The 25,476-nt window shown below is 39.1% G+C and overlaps 1 protein-coding gene and 1 long non-coding RNA gene across 11 annotated transcripts in view; one reads left to right on the top strand and one right to left on the bottom strand.

Annotated features, from left to right (window-relative positions):
• Positions 1-1,151: 1,151 nt before the first annotated feature.
• On the bottom strand, positions 1,152-2,495 carry LOC138834294 (uncharacterized). The gene is made up of 3 exons (XR_011374050.1): positions 2,005-2,495; positions 1,723-1,837; positions 1,152-1,509 (listed from the first exon to the last, which is right to left on the bottom strand). It is a non-coding gene; the product is annotated as an uncharacterized lncRNA (long non-coding RNA).
• Positions 2,496-2,892: 397 nt separating this feature from the next.
• Positions 2,893-25,476, top strand: part of Ktn1 (kinectin 1) — a 91,027-nt gene continuing 68,443 nt past the window's right edge. For 9 of the 10 annotated variants that reach the window (XM_070032966.1, XM_070032977.1, XM_070032975.1 and 6 more), the window contains exons 1-4: positions 2,893-2,995; positions 17,550-18,102; positions 22,157-22,294; positions 24,265-24,435. In XM_070032966.1, the coding sequence (XP_069889067.1) occupies positions 17,580-18,102; positions 22,157-22,294; positions 24,265-24,435 (832 nt within the window). In that variant the 5' untranslated portion in view covers positions 2,893-2,995; positions 17,550-17,579. Of the gene's footprint in view, positions 2,996-3,806; positions 3,887-17,549; positions 18,103-22,156; positions 22,295-24,264; positions 24,436-25,476 lie in introns of those variants that run through there. The other variant, XM_070032960.1, reaches the window with a different exon arrangement.

The raw sequence follows: 25,476 nt of genomic DNA, 5'->3' as shown, positions 1-25,476 counted from the left end.
CAAATTCAAGAAGAGGAGACATAGAGCCCATCTCTTTATCCTGGGATTGTTAAATAATTTGTGGTCATCTTTAATCTGCCATGAAAACACTTGAATACCATAGGATTGAAAAGACTAGATTTCAAAGAGGCACAGTATATACCTCTATGTATCACATACTTCACTAAAGCTACAAGCTACCATTAGCCTTTAAGCTGGAGAAGTTTTAAAGAACCTTCTGAATTCATTATTTGGACAAAGGTAGACTTGGACTATTCCCTTCCAGTTCTATGAGTTGCTTCCAATGTATGTTCATCTCTGTTATCCCTGATACAGTAAAGTCAGGAGCTATAACCTGTTAGTCAGTTGCTACTTAAATCTCTACCTGACTTTGGCTTCTGGGGAATCCACCCTAGACAAGACACGATAGACAAATTTCTCCCTATCTGCTGCAGAGATGTATAACCGTGTCTTTATCTGTTCTAAAACTTTGCAAAAATAGAATTGCTTCATACTGTTACATACTAAATCAAGTGTCCTATAAATTGCATTTTTGTTAAATGTGTGTGGTATATACAGAGAGAGAGAGAGAGAGAGACAGACAGACAGACAGACAGACAGACAGAGAGACAGAGAGAGAGAAAAGGGGAGCAGGCTGAGGAGAAGCAGAAGGCAGATGCTAAGAAGTTTGTGTCTTTAGGTAACATTATTGTGTCTTGCAGTTTCCAATAAAGTTCAAGAAAGTTTAATTTTTGATTGTTACAAGATGTAAGTCAGATGCTCATCCTTTTTAGCAAGTTGATGTGGGTTTCAGTGACATTGGAGGATAGTAACTAATTATATCTTAGATTAATATGTTAATTATAGCTAATTATACTATATTACAAAATTTAGAGGGTAGGCCTTAATTCTTAATAGGATATGCAGTGTGTAACATTTCTAGTAAATCTTTTTGTTTTGATATGAATAATTAGAAGGCTAATAAAGAAAGAAGACTGCAACCACTTCCCTTTCAAAAATTAGAGTTCAATCACTGGGAAAAGCTGAGGTAGCTGATACATTTATAACTTTGTGTCATACTAAGCAACACAGAAGTGCTCCCTGATTATAAGAGGTAGTGTATTAGGGGAAATGTATCCCTAAACTCCACTGTATTGCCTTATTTACAAGTATCTAAATATTAATGTTTATAAGATGGTATTTTGACATTCCTGGTGCCAGGAAAATGATAGAAATTTTTATTCTAATCTGAAAAATCTGCTCCAGTACTAACCGAAGAAATTGCACGGTTATTTGTAGGGCACTCAAGAGCTCTTAAACTCCATTACAGAAAGGATCCATTTCCGTTTCCTATTAGGACAGTAATCGGCTTCACTTTCCAACAAAGCTGCATCTCCTGGCAGTAAGACGGAAGACAGCCAGTGGTAGTTCAGAGATAGATTGCTCTGCGGACCTTGAAGCTGCCAAGGGCTGTGTAATCCCGAGGAGAATGGCGAGGGGGGCAGGGGTAGGCCGATGTCTTGGGTTCACCTACAAGAGAGAACGCAGTTTTTTTGGAGAATATGGTGTCTGAAGATGGGCAGAGCTCTGGGCGGCTGCTACCTGTTCACTTTTCACCGGGGAAGGTGCCCTGGGAAGTTGAGACACACCTAATTAGCACACAAATGTATCAGACACGTACTTTCAATCAGCCGATAGCAAAGAAATCGTCTGTCGGGCTGAGGGCTGCTGTTCCTCTCTTACCAGGATGTCGTAGGTGGTGGTAAGCCCACGCGTCCCGTGTCTCTCTATCCGTGCTCCCGAAGCCTCGGGATCACTTTGGGCTCTGCGAACATTTGGGGAGAGCCTGGAGTGTTGTCTGGATGTCAGGCGTTCCGTGAGAGATGAGCAAGGAGTAAGTAACGAGAGTCAGCACACATCACCTGCCAGCCCCGGCGGAGAGCAAACCCCAAGCGGGGATGCGGGCCAATCCCCCCTTCCCACCGCAGGTTCTTAATGAATAACCACATCATCATATTTGCATACCATTTATTGGGGTCGGTTCCTAATTCCTCTTCATTTGTAGCTAGGATTGCCCGAAGGAGAAGAGGGAGAGTGACAGGGAGAGGGAGAGGAAGAGAGAGAGAGAGAGAGAGAGAGAGAGAGAGAGAGAGAGAGAGAGAGAGAGAGAGAGAGAGAGACAGACAGACAGACAGACAGACAGACAGACAGACAGACAGACAGACAGACAGAGACAGACAGAGACAGAGAGAGGGGGGAGAGACGGGAGAGGGAGAGAGGGAGGAAGGTAGGGAGAAGGGGAAGAGAGAGATAAAAGGGGAGAAGGAGAGAGCAAAGAGAAAAGGAGAGAAAGAAGGGGTAGAGGAGAAAGAAGAAGAGGGAGGGAGAGGATAGAGAAAAGGGGAGAGGAGAGAGAAGAGAGGGAGGGAGAGAGGAAAGAGGAGAGAAGGGAGAGGGGAAAGAGGAGGGGGAGGGAAGAAGAGAGAGAAAGAGGGAAGGGAGAAGGGGGAAGAGGGGGGGACCGAGCCCGAGCACTCCCGCGGCAGAAGCGCGGAGACTCGGTTCGGCCGTGATTTCGGAAGAGCCCCGCGGGTCGGGCGGTCGGCAGCGCGAAGAGACCTCGCCCACGTGGGGCAGGCCAGGTGGTGGTATTTGGGGGTGGGCAGGGCCGCCGGAGACGAAAACCAGCTGTTGGGGGTGGGGGGCGGTTGGAGGGAGAGCTGGGCTTTCGGGGTGACCCGCGTCCCGCAGAGCCCCCACCGTCCACCCCTCGGGTGCGCGCTGGCGGCGGGGCGGGCGCCTGTCCCTTTAAGGGGCGTGTCCCTGGGCCCGGCCAGCCCGGACGCCGGGACGTGCGGGAGGCCGCCCCGCCCCGAAGCCTCCCGTTTCCTGCGGGGCGGCGCGGCGGCACCTGAGCGTCTGCGGCGGCGGCGGCGGCGGCGCCTCCGAGTGGGCAGCCCGGGCTGCGGTGTGGGCGCCGCCGCGTCTTCCCGGTGTCCTCTCCCGGCCGCGCAGGGTGAGGGCCCACAGGCCGCCGCGCTGGGTCGGGCGCCGGCCGCGGGGTCGCCGGGCAGGGCCGCGTCGGGCGGGGGGCGCGGCTGAGGGGTCCGGCCGGGTAGGCCTCGGGCGCCCGGCCGGCGCCTGAGGGGTCCGGCGCGGGCCGCGTCCCCTCGCCGCGGGCGGGCGGGTTCCGGGGCGGCCGCCGCGGCCTCGCCGGGCGGCGTAGGCCCGACTGCTGCCGGCCCCGCGGCGCCCGGGGGCTGCTCGGGGACGTCTCCCGAGGGCGAGGGCGGCCGGGGAGGCCTCGGGGTGACCGAGGGGACTATTTTTAGCCGGGCCCGAGGGCCCCCGGGAGGCCAGGCGGATTACCGCCGCCCGGCGCGGGGACGGAGAGAGGGTGCGTCCCCCGGCGGCGCCCGCCCCGGGCCGGAGCTGGGCCACGCTAACGCCATGCTGGAATTCCATCCTCCCCCCCCCCCCCCCATCCTCCGGGCCACCAGCCCGAGGGGCGCACGCCGTCCCCTCGCCCTGTGCGCGCCTGGGTCGGGGTGGGTGGGGCGGTTGGAGACGGGAAACCAGCTTGGAGGGAGAGTTGGGTGGTGTGTGTGTGTGTGTGGGGAACCCCGCGGATCGGGCGGGGAATCGAGCGAAGTTGTCCCTTCCCGTCTCCCGAGGGGTGTGTCTTCCTCAGTGGGTCCTCCGCCCCCCCCTCCCCATCACTGTACAACGAGGACCACGCCGAAAACCCCAGTGGCTGTGGAGATGCAGACCTAGGGCGAGATGGACCCGGCACCCAGCGTGGGAAGTGCAGCCCCGCACGTTGGTGAGGGAGCGTGAGTGTGCGGGGCGGAGGCGGAGGCGAGGAGCGGCGTCCTGCAGCCCGGTCCCCGCTGGTACCTCCGAGCAGGTGAAGAGTGAGCTCTTTTGAATGTGAGCCAATCCTGCAGGGGGAGGTGAAAGGAAACCGGATTGGTAACCGGGCTGGGCCTTTACCTGAAACGTTCTCCCCCCTCCCCACCCCCCCTTCCCCAGCAGGCCTTTTGAAATAAGCAGTGCTTAAGAAGCTACAGTTGAAGTTAACTGTTACGAGTTGGGCTATTGGAGATGCTTGGTGGAAAGCCTTGAGAGATCATTGCTAGACACCTATATAGTCAGCTAAAGATAAACCTTCCTGGAATGAGCTAGCTACGTTGAATTGTGTAGCACTTTGAGTTCATTTCAGTTTCCCTTAACTCCTTGCTGGTGTTCTCTGTACCTCACCTATTAGGCAAATGGTAACCGCCAGTTTCCCAAGTTTGGCTAAAAGCCCTTGCCAATGAGAGTTAATATTAAAAAAAAAAAAAAATCTCAGGAACAGCAACTCTTGATCCGATCTGTATTTTGTGTATTCCTTGCAGTAGACTTTTAATAGTTGATATGTTTAATTTTTTTTTTTTTAAATTTTAGTTCCCTCCTTTCAGGGATTCGAAATAGCTGGGCCTATTGTTTGTAGGTTCCATCTCCAACCTTGAGTTAGAAATGTCTCTTCTAATTTTGTAGCTCTCAGCAGACTGTCTCAATTATCAGGTGCGTTTAGAGAATAAGATGTTCTACTTAATTTACTGAGGCACACTGAGACAAATGTAGCAAGACCTATTGAAAATGTCTCAGAATTATTAAGGCAATCCCATATTGAACTTTTTCAGGGTCAGCATTATGAAAAGCTATTCATTTTATTTTATTAAATATCGAGATAGTTTATAAATATCAAGATATTTCTGTGTTCTCCTTTAGTATGTCTCTTCTCTTTGATGTAGTGTTTTTCTCTTAAAAAAAAAAAAAACCCACCCCAAGCCAGTTTATAAACCTGCTAGTTTGCAGACTTTAGTTTGCTTCTGTTAGGGAGAGGCATTTTAAGAATTAAATACTAAAAATCATTTGCACCTTCTTTCTAAAAATGGCCTAAAACGTGAAGGTTTATTGTAAGGCTTAATTTTGAAGGACACAGGAAAGATTGTGATTGCTTGAAAGTTCTTCTACTTGATACACACACACACACACACACACACACACACACACACACACACACACACACACACACACACACACACACACACACACACACACACACACACACACACACACACACACACACACACACACACACACACACACACACACACACTTTTTGTTGTTGTTTTCTTTAAAAGTACTGTTAGTCACAGCCCTGGAATATTTCATTTGTGTGTTTTCAATAATTTTCTATTGCAAAGAACACTTGAGTTAAAAAGATTTCCCATAGTTTATAGTGCTTAAAAATGTTAATAGATTTAGTGGAGAGTTTGGCTTTGGTATCTGACCTAACAGTTAATAAGGAAATGCAGAGACAGTATGCTCTTCAAGAATATGTTTGATGATATAGAATGAATAAGGTCTTAAAAATATATTTGAAACATTTGAGGTAACATCTGATCTGCTTGTTCTGTGTACTGTTTGTAGTTTTAGTTCCTTGGAAAGTAAAATTCAGGGTATATGAAGAGGCAGGAAATGATACTAAACAGTTGTGAACAAATGGCCTTGCATTAGTTCTCTTAGCAGTTTTTTTGAACTGAATGTTCTGATGTGAAAAATGCAATTTATATGTAAATCACTGAGAAACCATTGATTTGAAGAAGAGTATGTAACTTTATTTCTATAAATAGAAATCAAACACTAGGAGAAAGATGTTTTAAGTGCCCTGAACTAAGAGGTTTGATAAACTTCTATATCTGAGGTCCAGAAGAAGAAAAGTAGTTTGTGTGTCAGATAGCTGAATGTTCCTTGCATGAATTTTTGGTTTTTGAGAAGGTGATGTTGTATAAGCTATTTCTTTTTTCCTTTGAAAAATGCTGTAGACCATGAATTATTTTTATGTGGAAAGAAAACAAGTACAATATACTTGAATTTGGCCTGGACATTGTCACTGAGCTTCTTTTTTGGCTCAAGGCTAGTGCTCTATCACTTGCGCCATAACTTCACTTTTGTCTTTTAGTGTTCTACCACTTAAACCAAGCTTCACTTTTGGCTTTTTTAGTGGTTAACTGGAGATAATCTCACAGACTTTCTTCTCCAGGCTGGCTTCAAATCATGATCCTCAGATCTCAGCCTACTGAGTAGCTAGGATTACAGCCAGCCCATTGGTGCCTGACTGGTACATTTTTAATACGAAGGAAGGTTGGTTTTAGTAGATACTCTAATGAAAAGTATCATCTTCCTAGGGAGTAACTTTAAAAGGTTATGTTTTTGTATTTTACATACTTTTTTTTCCTTCTTTTTCTTTTACTGAGGATTGAACTCAGTACAAATACATGCCAACCAAGTGTTCTACCACTGAGCTACATCCCTAGTCCTGTACATATGTTCTTTACTACAGGCTAATTGAGAACTTTTTAAACATAGGTTAAATCTGGTTTGTTTAAAAAATACAGCAAGTGAATTGTTTACACTCCTTTTTTGTTGTTGTTCCAGAATACTCTGCTTTTGGTGTCTTTCTTTCTTACTAATTGCTTTTCACATTTCTTTCTAGGTCTTTGTTCCCTTTTTCAAATTGCTGGGTCTGGGCCTGGGTGCTGTCCCTGAGCTGCTTTTGCTCAAGACTTGAGCCACTTGAGCCACAGCCCCACTTCTGGCTTTTTCTGTGATTTAATTGGAGACAAGAGGCTTATGGACTTTCCTGCCTGGGCTGGCTTTGAACCACTATCTTCAGAGCTCAGCTTCCTGAACAGCTAGGATACAGGGTGTGAGCCACTGACGCCTAGCTCAGTTTTCTTTTAATATTTCTTTGGCTATCTTATCTTGTATTGTAGCTGTTAATAACCACATTTACATCCTCATAGGTTTAAATACTCATACTTACATCCAACTTTTCTCTGGATTCTAGTCTGCTCGGGGACTGTCCTTTTTTATGTGTAATAGTGAACTCAAACTAAGTAAACTTCCATATTTCTCCTTAACCTACCTCAGGTTCAACTTAACAGCAACTCTAATGTTGTGGCAGAAAAACATTGGGCATTACCTCTGACAATCTTGTTCACATTTGTCCTGCTGTGTTCTTTAATATATTTGGAATCAAATCACCTCTTACCACTTCTGCTGCTCACTAGCCTGGTCTAAGCCATTGCTATCTCTTGCCTAGATTTTTGTAGTTTCTCTCTTACGTCTTGCTTTTATACTAGCGCCCTACAGTCTGATTATATCATTTTTTTAAAACCCTGCAGAAACTTGTAACTAGTCCATAAATAAACCTGTAAGGCCTTACTGAATTTGGATGCTCTGTCTCTCATACTTCTTAAGTTTAGCTACTTCCCCCACCAACCTCCTCTTTTTTCCTTCCAGTCTCTCTGAATTGTATCACTTTTTCTTAGGATATTTGTATTGCCAGCTCCCTTGTCTCCTTTGCTCATCAAATGCCACTTTTTCAAAACTGATTTCTAATGCCTGTATTTTGTGCATATCACCTGTTTTTCAGAAAAAAGATAATTTGTTTGTTAATTGTTATTGTCACTTTCCCTCCCCCCTAAACACACACTATAATACAACCTCTATGAGAGCAGGACTTTTTGTCTTTTTCTTTTTGTACCTGTCCTGGAACTTGAAACTCAGGGCCCAGCTACTTTCCCTGTGCTTGTTTTTTTCCTTTTTTTCCCCTCAAGGCTTGTGCTCTACCCTTTGAGCCACAGGCTCCACCTTTGGTGGTTAATTAGAGATAAGAGTCTCATGGACTTCCTTCCCCTGACTGGCTTTGAACCGAGATCCTGAGATCTCAGCCTTCTGAGTAGCTAGGATTACAGGATTGAGCCCCTGGTGTCCACCTTAAAAAGGTTTATTAATATGTTCTAAAAGTTTAGGATATCGTACATGTGCTTGGTAAGGACTTATAAATGAATGGATTAAATCATTATCCTCTATTTTTTTTGATGGCTACTGCATTCTTTTATACATGTAGTTTTCATACTTATTTTCCTAGGAATCATTGGAGAGCAGAATCAAGTGTCAGGGAACCTTTTGGGAAGGAAACCTTTGGTGGACAGAGTAAACATTAGGGTGTGTTGTAGACCCTCTTGCCCAAACTATATAATTTAGATCATGATTAATTAATTCAAAAAGTTAGGTTACAACCAGGGGCTCACAATCTATGTATACTTTAAATGTACTTAAAGCTTTAAAAAAAGTTGGGGATCTTTTATTTGGACCAGTTAGCCTTTTTACAGTCAAGGTGCTTTGATGTTTCCTTTCATAAGTCAAACCCTAAAAAACATTATCTGTCATTTCTGGTAATTTGTTTTAAAGTAGAATAAAAATATATACATGGGGAAACTCCCAATTACAAAATTCTATATATTTTCAATCTTTGGTTAAACCTTCCAAAGGACTTAACAGCTTTTTCATGAAATCTTTTGACTTTATTCTCATATTTAGTAGTTTTAAGCAGGTAGGGAAGTTTAAGTGTATACAAGAAGCATTTGGCTTTCAGTAAATACCACTTCATGCATGTATGTATGTTTGTTATGGGGCTTGAACTGTGGGCCTGGGTGTTGTCCCTGAGCTCTTTAGCTCAAGGCTAGTGTTCTACCACTTGAGCCACAGTGCCACTTCTGGTGTTTAATTGGAGATAAGTCTCATGGCTTTGAACTGAGATCCTCATATCTCAACCTCCTGAGTAGCTAGGATTACAAGTGGGAGCTACCAGCACCCGGCCACTTCATGCATTTTCATGAAGGGGGAAAATGTCACTTAAATCAATGAGAAGTCAGGACATCTATTTTGAATAAACTATTGGGGAGAATATTATATACTCATATTTCTTTATTTTAGGTTCTAAATAAATTTATAATTACCTGAATTTATATCAGTTTCAGTGAGTACATTGTTTATCAAAAAGTATGATACTATGGTAAATCCACTGGAAAATATGAGGGGTGTTTCATATACATGAATCATTTAAATTGTCAAGGAAATTGTCTGGTGTAATAAGCTAGCAGTCAGTAGTTAGAAGATCTATAGCTCTTAGACATTAAGGTTTTATGTAAATTCTTTCAAATAACTGTGATATTTTGGAGAAATGAATGTGAGTGTGAGGGAGTCTGAAGAGCTTGGGTTTGAATTTGGCTTTGGCTAGTTCTGTTTGTTGCTTGTGTGAGTTTATCTATCTTAATCTGCCTGAGGCTCATTAAGTAAGGACTTATTGAATTTGTAGTTACTACTTAAGTGATAGCTAACTTTAGAGTGCTTACTTGCTGTCAGCTTCTGTAAATATTTTATGTGCAGTATCATATTAGTCCTCTCAACAATCTTATGAAGTAGTCTCTGTTTGCTAGAACCTAGGGAGACAAGTTGAACTGTCTTCCTAAAGATACAGAGAATAAAAGGAGGAACCTGAACTTAGCATTTTGATTTTAGAGCTCATTTTTATCCATTGAGCTGTTTTGTTAAAAAAAAAATACTGTTAGGGTGGGAAGTGAGCCTTGGCTATGAGCAGTTGTCTAATGGGTGTGTAAGAAAGCTAAGGTTAAGGTTGTAAAGATTATTTTTTTCTTTTCAGAGTGAGAATTAACTTTTAGTGACTTAAATTTGAAGATTAGAAGCTTTCCACGTGGACAGAATCCTTAAAGCGACTTAAAATCTGCTGTAGAATGTTTTAGTTACAAAGAAAGCAGTGAATGGTCTGTGGTTCTTTGAGATTCCAAGTAACTTTTTTATTGTCAGTTTGTGTTTATGTGCATTGTCATACCCCACCGTGACCAGGGACAAGGCAGTTACAGAGACTGGACCTTGGAATTGAGGTATGGAGTACCAGGAGACCTGTAGCCTTCCTCTAGCTTCAGGTGCCCAAGGTCCTTTTCACAAGGTATTTATTGAGTAGGGTATAGGGGCATGAATGCAAGCAGAAAGTGCGGTATCAATATCCTTGAAATCGCAGGCATCAATCAAGAGACACAATCTCGTTCAAGTGATTAATGACTTCCTTATCTTAGGAAGTGGAGGTGAGCAGTAAATGACTTAACAGTTTGCATAAGCTTTTGTCTATCCCCAAGCTCACAGAAAGTTTAGGGTCAAATTATCCTTCACCCAGGATAAAAGGCTGAATTCTTACCATGCCAAGGACTGATTGACCTTTTCTGGAAACTTTGAGAGTATGTTGGGAGAAGGCCTTCCAAATTCCCAATCCTTTCTGGTCTCACAGCTCTGCTTTGGGGGCTCTCACAGTGCATTATGAATTACTTGTAGTTTTGTAGACATTTATCAGCTATTATCTTAGAGAAGGCAATCTAATCACACTACCTAAAAAGCATACCTTCTCTATTTCTTTGTTCTAGTGTTTCATTTTTCATTGTATACCGGTCACTATCTGGCATTATATACTTACTGTCTCATCTACATGAATATAACACTTATCAGGTGAGAACCCCTGTCTTATCACCGAACTGAGACAGTGCTTAACTTCATTTGAAAGTATGGCTTGAGGTTTGAAAAGGATTGGAACTTGTTGAGTCTTAGCTTTACTTGTTCTTCCTGATGTGCTTCTTTCCATTAGCTTGGGTAATTAAGTGGAATTTGGAATGCAATGTAAAGGCGAAGTTCTTTCGGGGAATGATTTGAACAGAAATGGCTTAAAATATTAATTTCAATCTATATTTCTACCTGTAAATCTTGTTAATCATCAGTTAATCTGTATCTAGTGATCTCAGTTGTTGTGATCTAGTTAATTGAAATAAACTTGAGCAAACGAAACTGAAAACTGAAAGTTCTCTAGGGTTCTAAATACTGCATTATTGAACACTAAGATGTTTCCTTAAATCTTTTAATATACAAAGTATGAATTCATTTATACTATTGACCTGTATTTATCTAGGCTATTTGGAAATCATGTATGAAATGTGTTCTATAATATTTTACATGTTTTTCATATCCTTAGATATCTGAGGTTGCCTGAATGTTCAGATTTCAATTATGTAGATTTCTCATTTGTAATTTTTTAGTGTTTATGTGTATCATATTTGTAGTTTATATTCACTGATGAATGGGGAATTATTTCATAATAACTTCCAGTTTAACTTAGATGTATATAATAGGTGAAGTTGAATCTCTGTAAGGAGGATTTAGTTCTTTTGCTTTTTTTTTTCTTTCCTTGTCCATCAGGTTGGAATTTTACTAGCCAGTTTTGGGGCTTGAACTCACTGCCCTGTATTCTCCCTGGGCTTGCTTACTCATGATGTTCAAATGGTGTTCTACCATTTGAGCCACCCCTCCAGACGGGCAGGCCTTTTTTTGCTAATTAATTGGAAATAGAGGCTGACTTAAATTTGTGATCTTCCAGATCTCAGCCTGCTGAGATTCTTATTGTCAATAAACCACCAGAAAACTGGAAGTGATGCTGTGGCTCAAGTGGTAGAGTGCTAGCCTTGAGCTGAAGAGCTGAGGGACAGCATCCAGGCCCAAAGTTCAAGCCCCATGACCAACCAAAAAAAAAAAAAATCCTTTGATCATGCTGTATGTGAGTATATAATTCAACATGTCCTGGTGTATTTTCTGTCTAGCTTCTGCATATGAGAGAAAACATGCAGTTTGTCTCTCTTGAGCTTGGCTTATCTCACTTAACACGGTTTGTTCTAGGTCCATCTATTTTCCTGCAAATATTCTTTCTAATGGCTGTGTAAAATTCCATTGTGCATAGGTTACCCCCCACCCCCTTCCCGCTTTTTTTCTTTGATCTTCTCATTTGTTGTAGGGCATCTGGGCTGTTTCCCTAACCACTTTTTTTGCTTTATAACTGAATATAGTTCCACTTGTGGTGTTTTATTAGTTAATTGGAGATTAGAATCTCATGGACTTTTCTGTCCAAGCTGGCTTGAAACTGAACTTCAGATCTCAGCCTCCTGAGTAGTTAGGTTTACAGGTGTGGACCACTGGCACCTCAGCCCCCTCTCCTTTTTTAAAGAATATCTTGGACGTGTTTAGGCATTCACTAATATACTTTAAAAAAGAAGTCAGCTATGTACCTGTAGCTCACATGTATAATCTAGCTACTTAGGATATTGAGAGCTGAGTATTTTAGTTCAAGAGACAAATTTGAAAGACTAGCAAAACATTGAAACTGGCAGTGTGACCTACGTAGTTGAGCACCAATGAGAGCCCCTAAGTTCAAGCCCTGTTACTGGTGCACGAACACACACAATTGAAGCCATTGCTTGAAACATAATTCTTGAGAGATATTTTGACCAAAAGCAATTAAATGAGCAATTCTGTAGAACTTAATAAAGTATACTAGATAAGCTACTGGAATCTGCTATTTTACCTAGATAACTAAAGAGTAGTTTAGGCTAACAAAGAAAAAAATTAATTGGTTTCAATTTTATGAAACATTAGTCAATTTGCCTTTTGTTCTCATCCTTGTATTCAACACTTTTATAAACTGGTGAGCTCATATTTAAGTAATTGATTAAAATATTATAGTAAGGTCAGGCTAAGAACAGTCTTTTAATACATGATTAAGATACTTTCTACATTGTTAATTGGCAACTCTGGGATATGGTTGCTTAAAATTTAAAAATATTTCTCAATTATGCTACTTTGCAGCTATGTTCAAGATTTAATAATTGTCTCTAGGGATATCTTAGTTACTTGATCAAGTGTTCTGTCAAAACCAGAATTCTGTAACATGCATTGGGTTTTCCAGACTTAAAAGCCCTTTTATTAGCCAGGGACCAGTGGCTCACTCCTGTAACCATAGATACTCAGGAGGCTGAGATCTGAGGTTCACAGTTCAAAGTTAACTAGGTTAGGGAACTCTGGGACTTTTATCTCCAGTTAACCACCATAAAGTCAGAAGTTGAGCTGTGGCCCAAGTGATAAAACTCTAGCCTCTAACTCAAAAGCTCAGAGACTGCACTATTCCCTGATTTCAAGTTCCAGGCCAGCACAAAAAACTCTAGCCAGACAAACAGAAAACAAGCCAAACCCTTCTAATAAAGAAATATTGAAATGACTTTTTGATAGTAACTGATTATAGCGGAGAGTTTTTGTTTCACCTTCATTTTTTAGTTAGTGGAATTCACCAATATTATTTGGATCCTTTTAGCCACCTTAAGAACTTGCCAACTTTTACTCTTCCTTTCCCCCTTTACAATTAAAGCATTTTCTAATAGTGAAGAAAGCAGAAGCCTTTCAAGAAACTTGATGTATAGGATCATGACAGCTGTGTACCATCTGCTCAAGGTAGTGTTGAACAAGCAATTGTATAAGGATGATTTCTAAAGGCAGTCTTGAGTAGGAATGCCAAAGAAGTCTCTACTTGTGTGCCCATATTTTAGGTTTCTGAACTCATCAGCTTTCAGGTTCTGTTGTCTGTAAGGTAGATCTTTGCAATCACAACCTTGAAAGTCCTAGCTGTAAAATTTGAAGTAAGTTATACCAGTTTTAAGGTTGTAGAAATTCAGTTAATGAAATTCAGAGATTTTTTTTTTTTTGGATTAGCTCCATAAAGTATAACCTTTGTAAGATTATTTCTCTCCTAATTTAGGTGCTGGTGGCTGATATTTGTAATCATAACTCCTAGGAGGCTGAAACCTAGAGGATCATGGGTCAGAGCCAGCCTGGGCAGAAAAATCTATATGACTTTATTATCTCCAGTTAACCAACAAAATGCCGGACTGGTGATAGGGCACCAGATAGAAGAAAGCCGAGCTAGAGCAAAAGGCCCTGAGTTCAGATTTGAGTACTGGATTTTTGTGTTATTTTAATTTCCTTTTTGCTTGTATTAAGGCTTAAATTCAGAACATTGTATACTCATTTGGCCTTCTTTCTCATGGCTGGCACTCTACCATTTGAGACCTACCTGTAGTCAAATAGTTTTGCTGGTTCATTGGATATATTATATCAAACTGTTATGCTTGACTTTAATACGCTGGCTAAAATTCATAAGGGATAAACCTTTTCAGGTTTTTGAAGAAATTTTCTGTTCACGATAAACTTGAGAATAAGCAACAGTTATTAGGATTACCTTGTGGTAGTATGATTGGACACATTTGGTTAAAATTAGGATGGAGAGGACCATAGGGAAAGGCTCTAGGGAGATAAGATTTTTTTTTTTTTTTTTAAATCAGAACTAGGAAGAACTTGTCTAGCATCTTTCTAAATAAATGAAAGGGAATTATGGCGGTGGTGGCGGTGGCGGCGGCAGCGGCGGTGGCGGCGGCGGTGGTGGTGGTGGTGTGTGTGCGCACGTGTCTGTTCATCCTTGGTTTTGAGGAATAGGCTGGCTGACCATTCAGCTGGATCTAATCTCTGAAAATATGGTTGGATTAGATGGCCCTTTCTAGCTCAGTAATGATAAGTCACAATGTATATTAGGGGAAGAAAAGCGTTTTTGTAGGATAGCTGATTTACATTTTTGGTAGGAATTTTATGTCTTATTTTGAAGTCTTGAAGACATCTTGTTTAGTCTTTAGAAACTGATTTTGTGTATTGATGTGCATTGACTTTTTACAAGGGAGTTATTAGAAGCTTGTGGGTGTTGTTAGTTCAGTGGCATAGTGCTTGGCAGGCATGTTTTGAGACCCTGGGTTCCACTCCCAGCACTGCAAAAGGAAAATAAAAGTAATATCTTGGGTGTTAAAACTTCAAACTTTTCAATTTAACTATGTCATCATAACTTAGGTTTCCTTACAGATTAAACTTTTAACCAGTTTATCTCCTTTGGAAGTATCTGTAAATCAGTAATGACATGTCTTGAGAAAATGAGCTAGTTTGTAGTTGGTAGTTTAACAAAAGTATGAAAGATAGCTGTTTAAACTGATTTTTCTAGTCTCTTGAAGGAAAAAAAGTAAATTTGATTAAATAGAAGCTTTAGTCGTTATGTCTGTAATCCTAGCTACTTAGAAGGTTAAAATGTGAAATTGGTTCAAATCCTGCCTGGGCAGAATGGTCTAAGAGATTCTTTCTCCGATTAACCAACAAAAAGACTGGAAGGGTAGGGTGGCTCAAGTGGTAGAGCACTAGCTATGAAACATAAACTTTAACATGCATGTTTGTGCACACATTTCAAATGACACTATGCTAATAGAGAAATTTAATTTTAGCTTCAGATTGTGATAGCAGTTTAGAATGAATATTGCTGAAGTAATTTAAGAAGTGTTTAATAAGATGTGAGTCATAGAAGTAATGAAGAACTTGATTTTTCTAGATTATTATGTATTGTGGTTCCTTTGAATCTTTTCCTTTTTATTTTAAAGATTTTTTTTATTGTGCACTCTGGGCCAATATACTTTGGAATTGTGACTGAAGCAGGAATTTAGATGAAATTTGTATTTTGATGACTATTTCTTGAAATGGGTAATGTTTTGTTATTACAGATTTTCTTACTGATTTGTAAGATTAGACTTTTTAGTTTTTATTTTTCTCATTGTCTTAAATACAAAGACTTTGTAGCTCTCTTATGGCTTTTTTTACGTGTTTACTTATGTGCTCATGGCTGGTATTCTACCACTTGAGTAATGTCTCAAATCCTGTTCTTTAAAATTTGTATTATAGATATAAAAACAGCAGTTAAAAAAATTCTTATTGTAGATGTAATATATTTGTAAAAATACTTTTTTTGTGTTGGCACTGGGGCTTGAACTCAGGGCCTAGGCACTGTTTCTTAACTTTTTTCGCTCAAGGTTGGCATTCTACTATTTGAGTCCCATCTCTACTCCTGGAGTTCTGGTGGTTACCTGTAGATAAAAGCCCATGGAGGGGCTGGGAAGGTGGCTCAGTAGTAGAGAGCTTGCCTTGTATGCCTGAGGCCCTGGATTTGATTCCTCAGCACCACATAAGCAAAAAGAAAAAAAGCCGGAGTGGCGCTGTGGCTCAAGTGGTAGAGTGTTAGCCTTGAGCTGAAGAGCTGAGGGGCAGCACCCCAGACCCTGAATTCAGGCCCCACGACTGGACCCCCCCCCCAAAAAAAAAAAAAAAAAAGCCCATGGACTTGCCTGCCTGGGCTTGGCTTCTGAGTCTCAGTCCTCAGAGATTGGCTTTCTTAGTAGTTAAGGTTACAGGTGTGACCTTATGGTAGGGGAAAAAGGGGGGAAAAACAAAGGAGGGAGGCAACAATGCTGGATAAGAATGTACTTGACCTTGCTCATGTAACCCCTCTGTACAGTATTTTCACAATAAAAAACTTATTAAAAAAAAAAGATTACAGGTGTGAACCATTGGTGCCCAGCTTTATACTTGTAAACTTTAAAACATCCCTTTAATAAGGGATTTACCTATTTTGTCATGTTTTCTTCAAATACTTTGTGCTTTTTTTATGTGTATATAATTTTTAATATAAATCTGGATGTTTTTATTTGATCTGAATGACCCAGCCTTTTTCCTACTTACTTTAAACAAAATATAAATTTTTGTATCTAATTGTATTTGGGGTTTTGAGTTCTATTGTCTGTTCTTTAATCTTTTGCTCAATTACATACCCCATGTTCAATTATCTTAGCCTATACTCTTGATTTTAGAAAGTGATTTCATCATTTATAGAATCCTCTAAACTAGAAAGATAGGTGTGGTCTTAAGACTCCTCACTCAATTTTACATAATTATCTTACCTTAATTGTTCCACTCAAGTATTTCTGCTTGCATTGACTTGATATAATCTTCTTTGATATATTGGAACTATTGAAGTAATTTTAATTAGTATTCTTGAACTTATTATTTTTTTTTTGGAGTCAGGGTCTCACTATGTAGCTCAGGCTGACTTTTTAATTTTATGCTATCCTATTTCTCAATTTTTGCTTTTATTTTCTAAGCTATTTGAGTTCTAGTAAGAAAGTTACTGCCTGTGTCTTTATGTGTTTTTCTTCATCAGTTTCAGAAGTTCAGATTTTTTTTTTTGTACATTAAAATTCTCAGGGTTTTTTTTTTTTTTTGTACGTTAAAAATGCAGAAGTTGGTTGGCTTTATCCTAAGGTTTTAAGTGCATCTGTATTATATAGCCTTTTCTACAATGTATCTGAGGTAACATTAGAATACAGATCACTTTTCTGTAGTCTATACATATTGACAATTTATATGAAGAACCTAACACCAGAATCACTTTTTTGCTTTGAGTTAATTTTATCAGAAACTATCCCCCGAGGTAAAGGATGTATCTATAGTCAAGGCAGATCAAGCTAAGTATTCAGATTACAGGTCTTTCTCCCCCCCCCCCCCCCCACTTCTTGTAACAATTGAGTTAATCTGCAAGTGGGGCTGATATGCTATTGGTGCTTTTCAACATTTAAATAGGGCTGTGGTGGTCACTTTTGCATATACATTGTTTTGTTTTATGTGGTAAGTGGTGCCTTGAATGATCCATTTCAGTTTTTTCCCCTAAAGTTTAGGAGTTTTAGTGACTGTCCTGTGTGTGTGTGTGTGTGTGGTAATATTTCATTCCTTTTTATTTTTACATATGGTAAGTAGTATACAACAGTACCATACAATAAAAGGAAAAAAGGCACTTAAAAGAATGGGGATTTTGTAAGATTTAATTTTTATAAGATTTGACTGATTTTCTTTTTCTCCCTTGCCTCCCCATTTAGGTTTTATAGGTTCACATTAACAAAAGCACCATGGAGTTTTATGAATCAACATATTTTATTGCCCTTATTCCTTCAGTAGTTATTACAGTAATTTTCCTCTTCTTCTGGCTTTTCATGAAAGAAACGTTATATGATGAAGTTCTTGCAAAACAGAAAAGAGAACAGAAGCTTGTTCCTACAAAAACTGATAAAAAGAAGGCAGAGAAGAAAAAAAATAAAAAGAAAGAAATTCAGAATGGGACCCTTCACGAATCTGATTCTGAGAATGTACCTCGAGACTTTAAATTATCTGATGCTTTGGCTGTAGATGATGAACAAGTTGTACCTGTTCCATTGAATGTGGTTGAAACTTCAAGTGGTGTTAGGGAAAGAAAGAAGAAGGAAAAGAAACAAAAACCTTTGCTTGAGGAGCAGGCCATCAAAGATATTGATGCATCAAAGGTTCCTGGCAAAAAAATAGAACCTGTCCCAGTTATAAAACAGCCTACCCCGCCCTCTGAAGCATCTGTCTCAAAGAAGAAACCAGGGCAGAAGAAGTCTAAAAATGGAAGCGGTAATCTATTTAACTTTATTGCATGATTGTATTAAGTCTGAAAGCTTAAGTTACTATGTGTTTACTTTCATCAATATTGTTGATAAAAAGTAATGTCAAAAAGCAGTATTTTAAACATCTTAGAACTATAGAAAAAGCTGTGTGCTCACAATTTGTAATGCTATCTGCTCAAGAGGCTGAGATCTGAGGATTCAAGTTCAAAGCCAGTCTGGGCAGGAAAGTCCATGAGACACTTATTCCAAGTTAATCAGAAAAAAGCCAGAAGTGGAAGTATGGCTCAAGTGGTAGAACTCCAAAGCCATGCCAAAGAAAACAATGCCCTGAGTTCAAACTCCCAGTAACAGCACCAAAAAAAGGAAATAAAATATATAAATAGGAAAGACTTTAATGGACATTTACGAAACAACTGGTGGTCTTACTAAAGCCACTAAGGATCTGTAGTTATCATCAGTCAGAAATTACTACATTAATTTTGAACCAATGCTTTCTAGTTTGTAATAGGAATTATAGATGAAAAGATATTACTTCCTTTGATTCAGTTTGCAAACACTTATTGGGACATCTGTATTATGTGAGGCATTATACTAGGTACTGGGACTACAAAGATGAATAGTTCGTTTCAAGGTAGTTACATATTAGCTGGAGACACAGACACTACTAGGTCATTAAAATACAAAAACTTTGTTGGGTACTGATGGCTTACACCTGTCATTCTATCTACTCAAGAGGCTGAGATCTAAGATTGCCATTTGAAGCTAGCTCAGGCAGGGAAGTCTGTGAAACTCTTATCTCAAACTGCCAGAAAAGCTGGAAGGAGCTGTGGCTCAAGTAGTAGAGTGCTACCTTGAACAAAAGAAGCTCAGGAACAGTGCCTAGGTCCTGAGTTTGAGCCCGGTAATGTCATACAATGCACAAAAATACATAAAATTTTTAGTGTGATACTTTAGGTCTGTCTAAACCATTGTAAGAGTTCTAAAGTAGGCCACTTAAAGTATAAAGTTCTGGGAATTTTCAGATTTGAGTAAGTGCAAGCTAGGCTTTTTTGGCTGTCGGAATGGCTGTGATAGGGACCCAAGGGAGGTATAGGTGTAGTCAGTTCTATATATCCACAAATTCTGTATTGTCAGATTTAATCATCAGTTTAAAATATTCCATTTAGAATTGTATCTTTTATTGAGCAGGTACAGGCTTTTTCTTGTTATTCTTTGAATAATACAGGGTCCATTTTTTGTAGTATGTACATTGTATTAGGTATTTTATAATCCCTAAAGTGTATGGGAAGAATACATAGGTTATATGTAAATCTTAGGCTCTTTTGTGTAAGGGACCTTAGCATCTGTAGATTTTGGTGTTGCAGGGAAGTTTTGGAACCAATTTCCAAAGGGATATTAAAGGATAACTGTACAATGGAAAGGACCTTAAAAATGGCAAGTGATATGTAGAACTGAGAACATTTCACTTTGTATGAAAGGACTTAAAAAGTCATTTGTTTATCTTAAAGAGTGTCAAGTTGTTTACAGTTATGACCAAGAATCGTTCTACAGAAATAAGAGTAAAGTGAGGAAGAAAGATACCTAAGCCAGTCACAAAATGTGATGGTATATATATGTAGAGAAGAAATGCAGAAGTCAAAGCAGCTATTACAGGTACTGCCTAGGGGTAGAGGGGTAGAGGGATAAGGAGAAGGATAAAAGTCAAAGAGGAGGCACAAGTGCCTGAGTTGCATCTTGAAGACTGAATCACTTCAAGCAAATAATAGAGTTCATTCCACATTGACAGAATAGAATGTGTGAGAAAACAGAGGGAAGTATATGTAGAATGTTTTTATTGCAGCCTAAAAAGATCCCAGTATCTAGATCTTGATCTTTTATGTACCATTCATTCCAGGAGCTGGGACTTCTTAGGTTAACTGTTAGTAAAGATTTTCAAGCAGGTTAGTTACGTGATCAGATTTATAGTTTAGAGATCTTTGGGAGATTTGTGACAGCAGATTTTATGTGGCAGTTTTGAGATAATACTTAGGAGGCAGTTACAGTTTACAAAATAAAAAATGACATGACCAAGCTCATTATAATAGGGATAGGTAGTTAAAGGTGTAGACAGGATTGGCAGACTATAAGCTGTGAGCTTTATTTGTTGCCCACCGTGTTTTATGGCCTGTGAGCCAAGAATAGATTTTACATTTTAAATGGTTAGAGGGAAATAGACAGATGATACTTAGAGATGTAGAAATTATGAATCAAACCTCAGTGTCTTTAAAGGTTTTAGTTTTGGTACAGTCTTTTCTTCATTTATATACATCTTAGTTTTTCCTGTGCAGAGGCAGATTTGAGTACTTGTGATAAAATCTGTAGTGGCTTGCAAAGCCTAAAGAATTTTCTGTCTGGGCCTTGACAAAGAGTTTTGTAATTCCTGATTGAAATGTGGTTGTTAGTATAAGAGAATGGACAAATTAGAGTGATTGGAAAGGAGAATGCTTTCAGCTTGTGGTCCAGGTGCTTGTAGCAGCCGAGGATGTGGTAAGATACATGATTGTGGAGGAATAAGGTTTTCATGTGTGTACACAATAATTCAGAAGCTTTAAAGGATGAAGATAGTAACTGAAGTCCACTGGTATAGGTAAGGACATCCAAAGGATCTATTTAAATTGAAGATATAACCGAAGAATATCAGCATTGAAGCAGTTCACAAGAACTATAAAGAATATTATGAGCGTAAGGATGATTCTAGGAGCTGATATAAAACAATTTTTTTAAAAGGAATTTTTTCTTGTGGTACTGGGGTTTTCACTCCAAGAGTATTGTAGTTGCTATGTACGTGCTGTACTCCAGGGCCCCACCCCCACCCCCACCCCCTTTTTTTCCTGTACTACTTTTTTGTCAGAGTTTTTGCCTGAGGCTTGCTTTAGACTATAATCCTCCTTCTTGAGTAGCTGGGGTGACACACAAAATCTAGAGAATGTACCTTTATCGTGTAGGTCTCTGACTCTAGAGAAGTAGGAGTAAAGTGAGGAATAAAGATACCTAAGCCAGTTACTTATTCCTGTAAATAATAGCTGCTTTGATTTCTGCATTCCTTCTATACATATACATACATCACATTTCTACATCCAGACTTCTTAATCAGATGGTGGTCCCTCCTAACTTTTTGTTCTATCTTTATCTCCTGAGTAGCTAGGGTTATAAGAGTGAGCTACCATATCTGGATTTTTTTGTGTGTGTGCATGTGTATATATGTGTTGTAAAATACATATAACATAAAACTTAACATTTGAACAATGTTAAGTTCTGTGGTGTTAATAAGTACATTCATTTTGTAGCCTCTGCAAAATTGTGATCTTCTCCAGATGAATCTCTAGACCCATTAAACACTAATTTCCTTGTCCCCTAGCTCTAGGCAACCACCATTCTACTTTCAGTCTTTATGAATCCAGCTACCTTTGGAACTTCATATAAGTAGAATTTACAATATTTGGCCTTTTGTACAAGCTTATTTCACAAGCATAATGGAGAGGAAATTTAAGAAAGGGATGAAGACTAACACAATGAAATGGTGAAGAATAGTGAAATAAGGATTGAATATTATTTATAGTATGTAGCATTTGGGACATTGGAGACCTGATTTAATTCTTTTATGGAGTGAGAGATAAAAATTAGGTTTCAAAATTAGTTGAAAAGTGATTGATAGAAAAGGGAGTATAAACTTTTGTCTATATAAAGAAATGGGTGTAAGAGGCTGGAAATTACAGTGGTAGGGAGGGTTTTATGTTATATATATTTTTAATTATAGAGACCTGACTATACTGTAGGGTGAGTAGGATTAGTAATGGAATAGTAGGATTAGGAGTGGGATATAAAAGAAGAGGCAAGTACATTGAAGAGCTAGTATAGCAGACTAAGGAAGCTGTAATGAAAAAGTCTTGCTGAGAGATAAATATCAGATATTAAGATTTTAGTGGTAAAACATTCATAAGAAGCATTGATTAATAACTACAACCTTTTTGATGTATTTATTTTTTTCTATGATTTTTTTTTTGTGTTTATGGTTAATAAAGATGATCTGGAGAAAAAGGTAGACACGCTCATGGCACCTTCAAAAAAGCAAGAAGTATTACCCTTCCATCAAGAGATTAAGCAAGAAGGTGGATCAGGAAAGAAGAAACTTTCATCAAAGAAACAGAAGGCAGAAAATGGTAAAATACGCATATGTACATATAATAAAGGCTAATTGTGGAGAAGTACATTAGGAGAGGAACCCTGGAGATTTTACAGGATTTTGAATTCCCAGTTTGTTGTTTTAAATTTTATTTACTGTAAAGATGCTGTACAGAGGGGTTATAGTTACCTGAGTAAGGGAATGGGTACATATCTTGTCAAGCATTGTTATCCTTTCCCTTGTTCTCCCACGATATATCCCTTCCCTTTCCTACCTCCTTCACTCCACCCAAAGTTGTAAAGTTGGAATTCCCAGTTTTAATATGTGTTATAATTGAAATTCTAATTGAGTCAAATTCTCTTTAGCTTTTTGGCTTTGTCTTGCTTTAACAGATAAGGCTGAATGAGTATAAATTTGCGATAAGAAATTTATCTGAAATTTATACATTGTAAATATTCTCATTCTTAGTTTTTGGGGAAAAATAGCATATAAACTTTTTTTTTTGCCTGCCCTGGGGCTTGAACTCAGGGCCTGGGTGCTGTCCCTGAGCTTCTTTTGCTCAAGGCATCACTCTACCACTTGAGCCACAGTGCCACTTCTGGCTTTTTCTGTTAATGTGGTTCTGAGGAATCGAACCTAGGGCTTCATGCAGTCTAGGCAAGCACTTTACCACTAAGCTACATTCCTAGCCTCTAGCATATAAACTTACAGAAGAAAAATAGTTCTGAAATAATTAATTTTTTCTCCATTTAATTTTTTATCATACTTATTAACACATTAATTGTACATATTAGTGAATTTCACTGTGACATTTCCATTCATGCAAATATCGTACTTTCATCATATCTACCTTCCCTATAATCCTTTTGTGCCTTTTCTTCCCTCCTCTAGTCTCCTGTTCTCTTTCCTTTTCTCTTAAGGTCTGTCTTCTACTTTCAGGTTATTTTTTTTCCTTATGGTTTTCTGTATATGAAAAAACAATGTAATGCTTAAACTTTATATCACTTAAGATTATACTTGGAGACATTAGGTGGATATAGCATTATTCTTCATCTTATATAAAATTTGCATGTTGATATGGCTGACATCCTGTTAAAAGGGACAAAGCATTGTTACATTTTCAGAAGTTTTACAGAAAAAGCTTGATTATAAACTTCATGGAGATTAAACAGTGATTTCCAAATAGTATTGGATAGTGATATCAACTAATATTTAGAAATAACTAAAGCCAAAAGGGAATGAATGGCTCAAGTGCTTTTCTAAGCAATCATGAGGCCTAGTACCATTAAAAAACAAAACAAACAACCCAAAACCCAAAGACAGAACCCCAGAAACATTATAAACTACCTAAAGGAAATGTAAGAAGTTTTCAGATACTATTAGAGGATGTACTCATTCTTTAGATGACTGAAATGATTTACTAGAAAATAAGTATATTGGTACTTTTTTTTTAAATTGTGAAAATACCGTACAGAGGGGTTACAATTATACGGGCAAGGTAATGAGTACATTTCTTATCAAGCATTGTTGCCTCCTCCTTAGTTTCCCCTTTCCATCCCTTCCCATCTCCCCCCAAAGTTGTGAAGTTCGTTTTTCGACATAACGACTTGTACATCTCATTTTTGCAATGGGTCCAACTGTATCTCTATTTGGTACTTTTGAATTAGGTGAGTGTTTTGACTTCTTTTTTGGTGGCAGTACCATAACTTGAACTGAGAGGGCCTTATGTTCTTAGCTTGGAGGTGAAATCCCACAGACTTTTCTCTCCTGGCTAGCTTAGTTCTTACGATCCTTTAAGTCTCAGCCTCCTGAGTAGTTAGGATTACAGGTGTAAACCACTTGCACTTGGTTCTTGGACTTTTGACATAAGAATTTAAAGCTAAATTGAGCAAATTAGAGATTTGAAAACTGCACTTACCATTAAATTTCAAGCGTGCTTTGCATGTTTTATTTCTTTTGCTTTATAAAACCTCCAGTGATTATGATTTTTTTGAACCTGCATTGCAGTGTTGGTAGATGAACCCCTTATTCATGCAACTACTTATATTCCTTTGATGGATAATACTAACTCAAATCTTGTGGTGGATAAGAGAGAAGTTACTGATCTGATTAAACCTGACCAAGTGGAAGGGATCCAGAAATCTGGGGCTAAAAAACTGAAGATTGAAACTGACAAAGGTAATATATACAATGTCATATTCTGTTAAATTATAAAATGCCATTTTTGAGTTTCATGGGGTTCAGAATGTTTTCTTATTGTATCAGTGAATTGGAAAAGACTTAATAGAATCCTTACAGAATCTTGCCAAAAGACTTATAGGTAGTCTTACAGTCTACTCTTCTCAATTTGTAGACCTGGACATTGGAATTTGATTTGCTTTAGGGCCTACAACTGTTTTGCTTTCTGGTTATCTTTTACTTCCTGCCATTATCTCCTGTGTGTTATAAACTCTTCCCCCCCCCCCCATTTTTTTTTTTGGTCAGTTGTGGGACTTGAACTCACTGCCTGGGCACTGTCCCTGAACTCTTTTTGCTCAAGACTAGTGCCCCAACACTTTGAGCCACAGTGCTACTTCTGGTTTTCTGGTGGTTAATTGGAAATAAGAGTCTCACTGATTTTCCTGCCAGGGCTGGCTTTGAATCATGATCCTCAGATTTCAGCCTCCTGAATAGCTAGGGTTACAGCCCTGAACCACTGGTACTTGGCTTTTACCCTTGAACTTTTAAAATAGGAAAATTTTAAGAGCAGTTTTAGGTTTACAGTAAAGTTGTGTGGAAAGTACAGAGTTTTCCCATGTGCCTTCTTAACCTCATGAATACACACAGCTGCCTTTTAAAATTTATATAACTGAAGTGGTAAGAGCAGTAGGCTCCTTTGGGTTGAATAGGTTGCAGTTCTACATCAAGAAGGTGAGGTTAGTGCCTATTAGAGAGAGCCCTGAGAAATAGGAATGGGTGACTTCTGAATGTTTTTCATGAATACAGACTTTTAGTGTTAGGATTGCTTGTAAATACTTGCTCTTCATAGGATCAGATTTCATTATCTTAGAGATTAATTTATTCAACTGTGGGATTTAGTTTACATCTGTGGGATTTAGTTTATCTCTTAGGATTATTAAATTTAAATGAGGATATTGTGAATACATTTGATACATAGAGTAGCACATACTGGCATTTTAGCATTCTGCAGTTTGTGCAAACTTTTACTTGGTGTAATTA

This window comes from Dipodomys merriami, unplaced genomic scaffold (genome assembly GCF_024711535.1).
Source record: "Dipodomys merriami isolate MVZ:Mamm:240054 unplaced genomic scaffold, mDipMer1.0.p SCAF_1, whole genome shotgun sequence".
In the NCBI taxonomy this organism is placed as follows: Eukaryota; Metazoa; Chordata; class Mammalia; order Rodentia; family Heteromyidae; genus Dipodomys; species Dipodomys merriami.
Note: the sequence above shows the minus strand (reverse complement) of the source record. Positions and strands in the feature narration are given on the sequence as shown.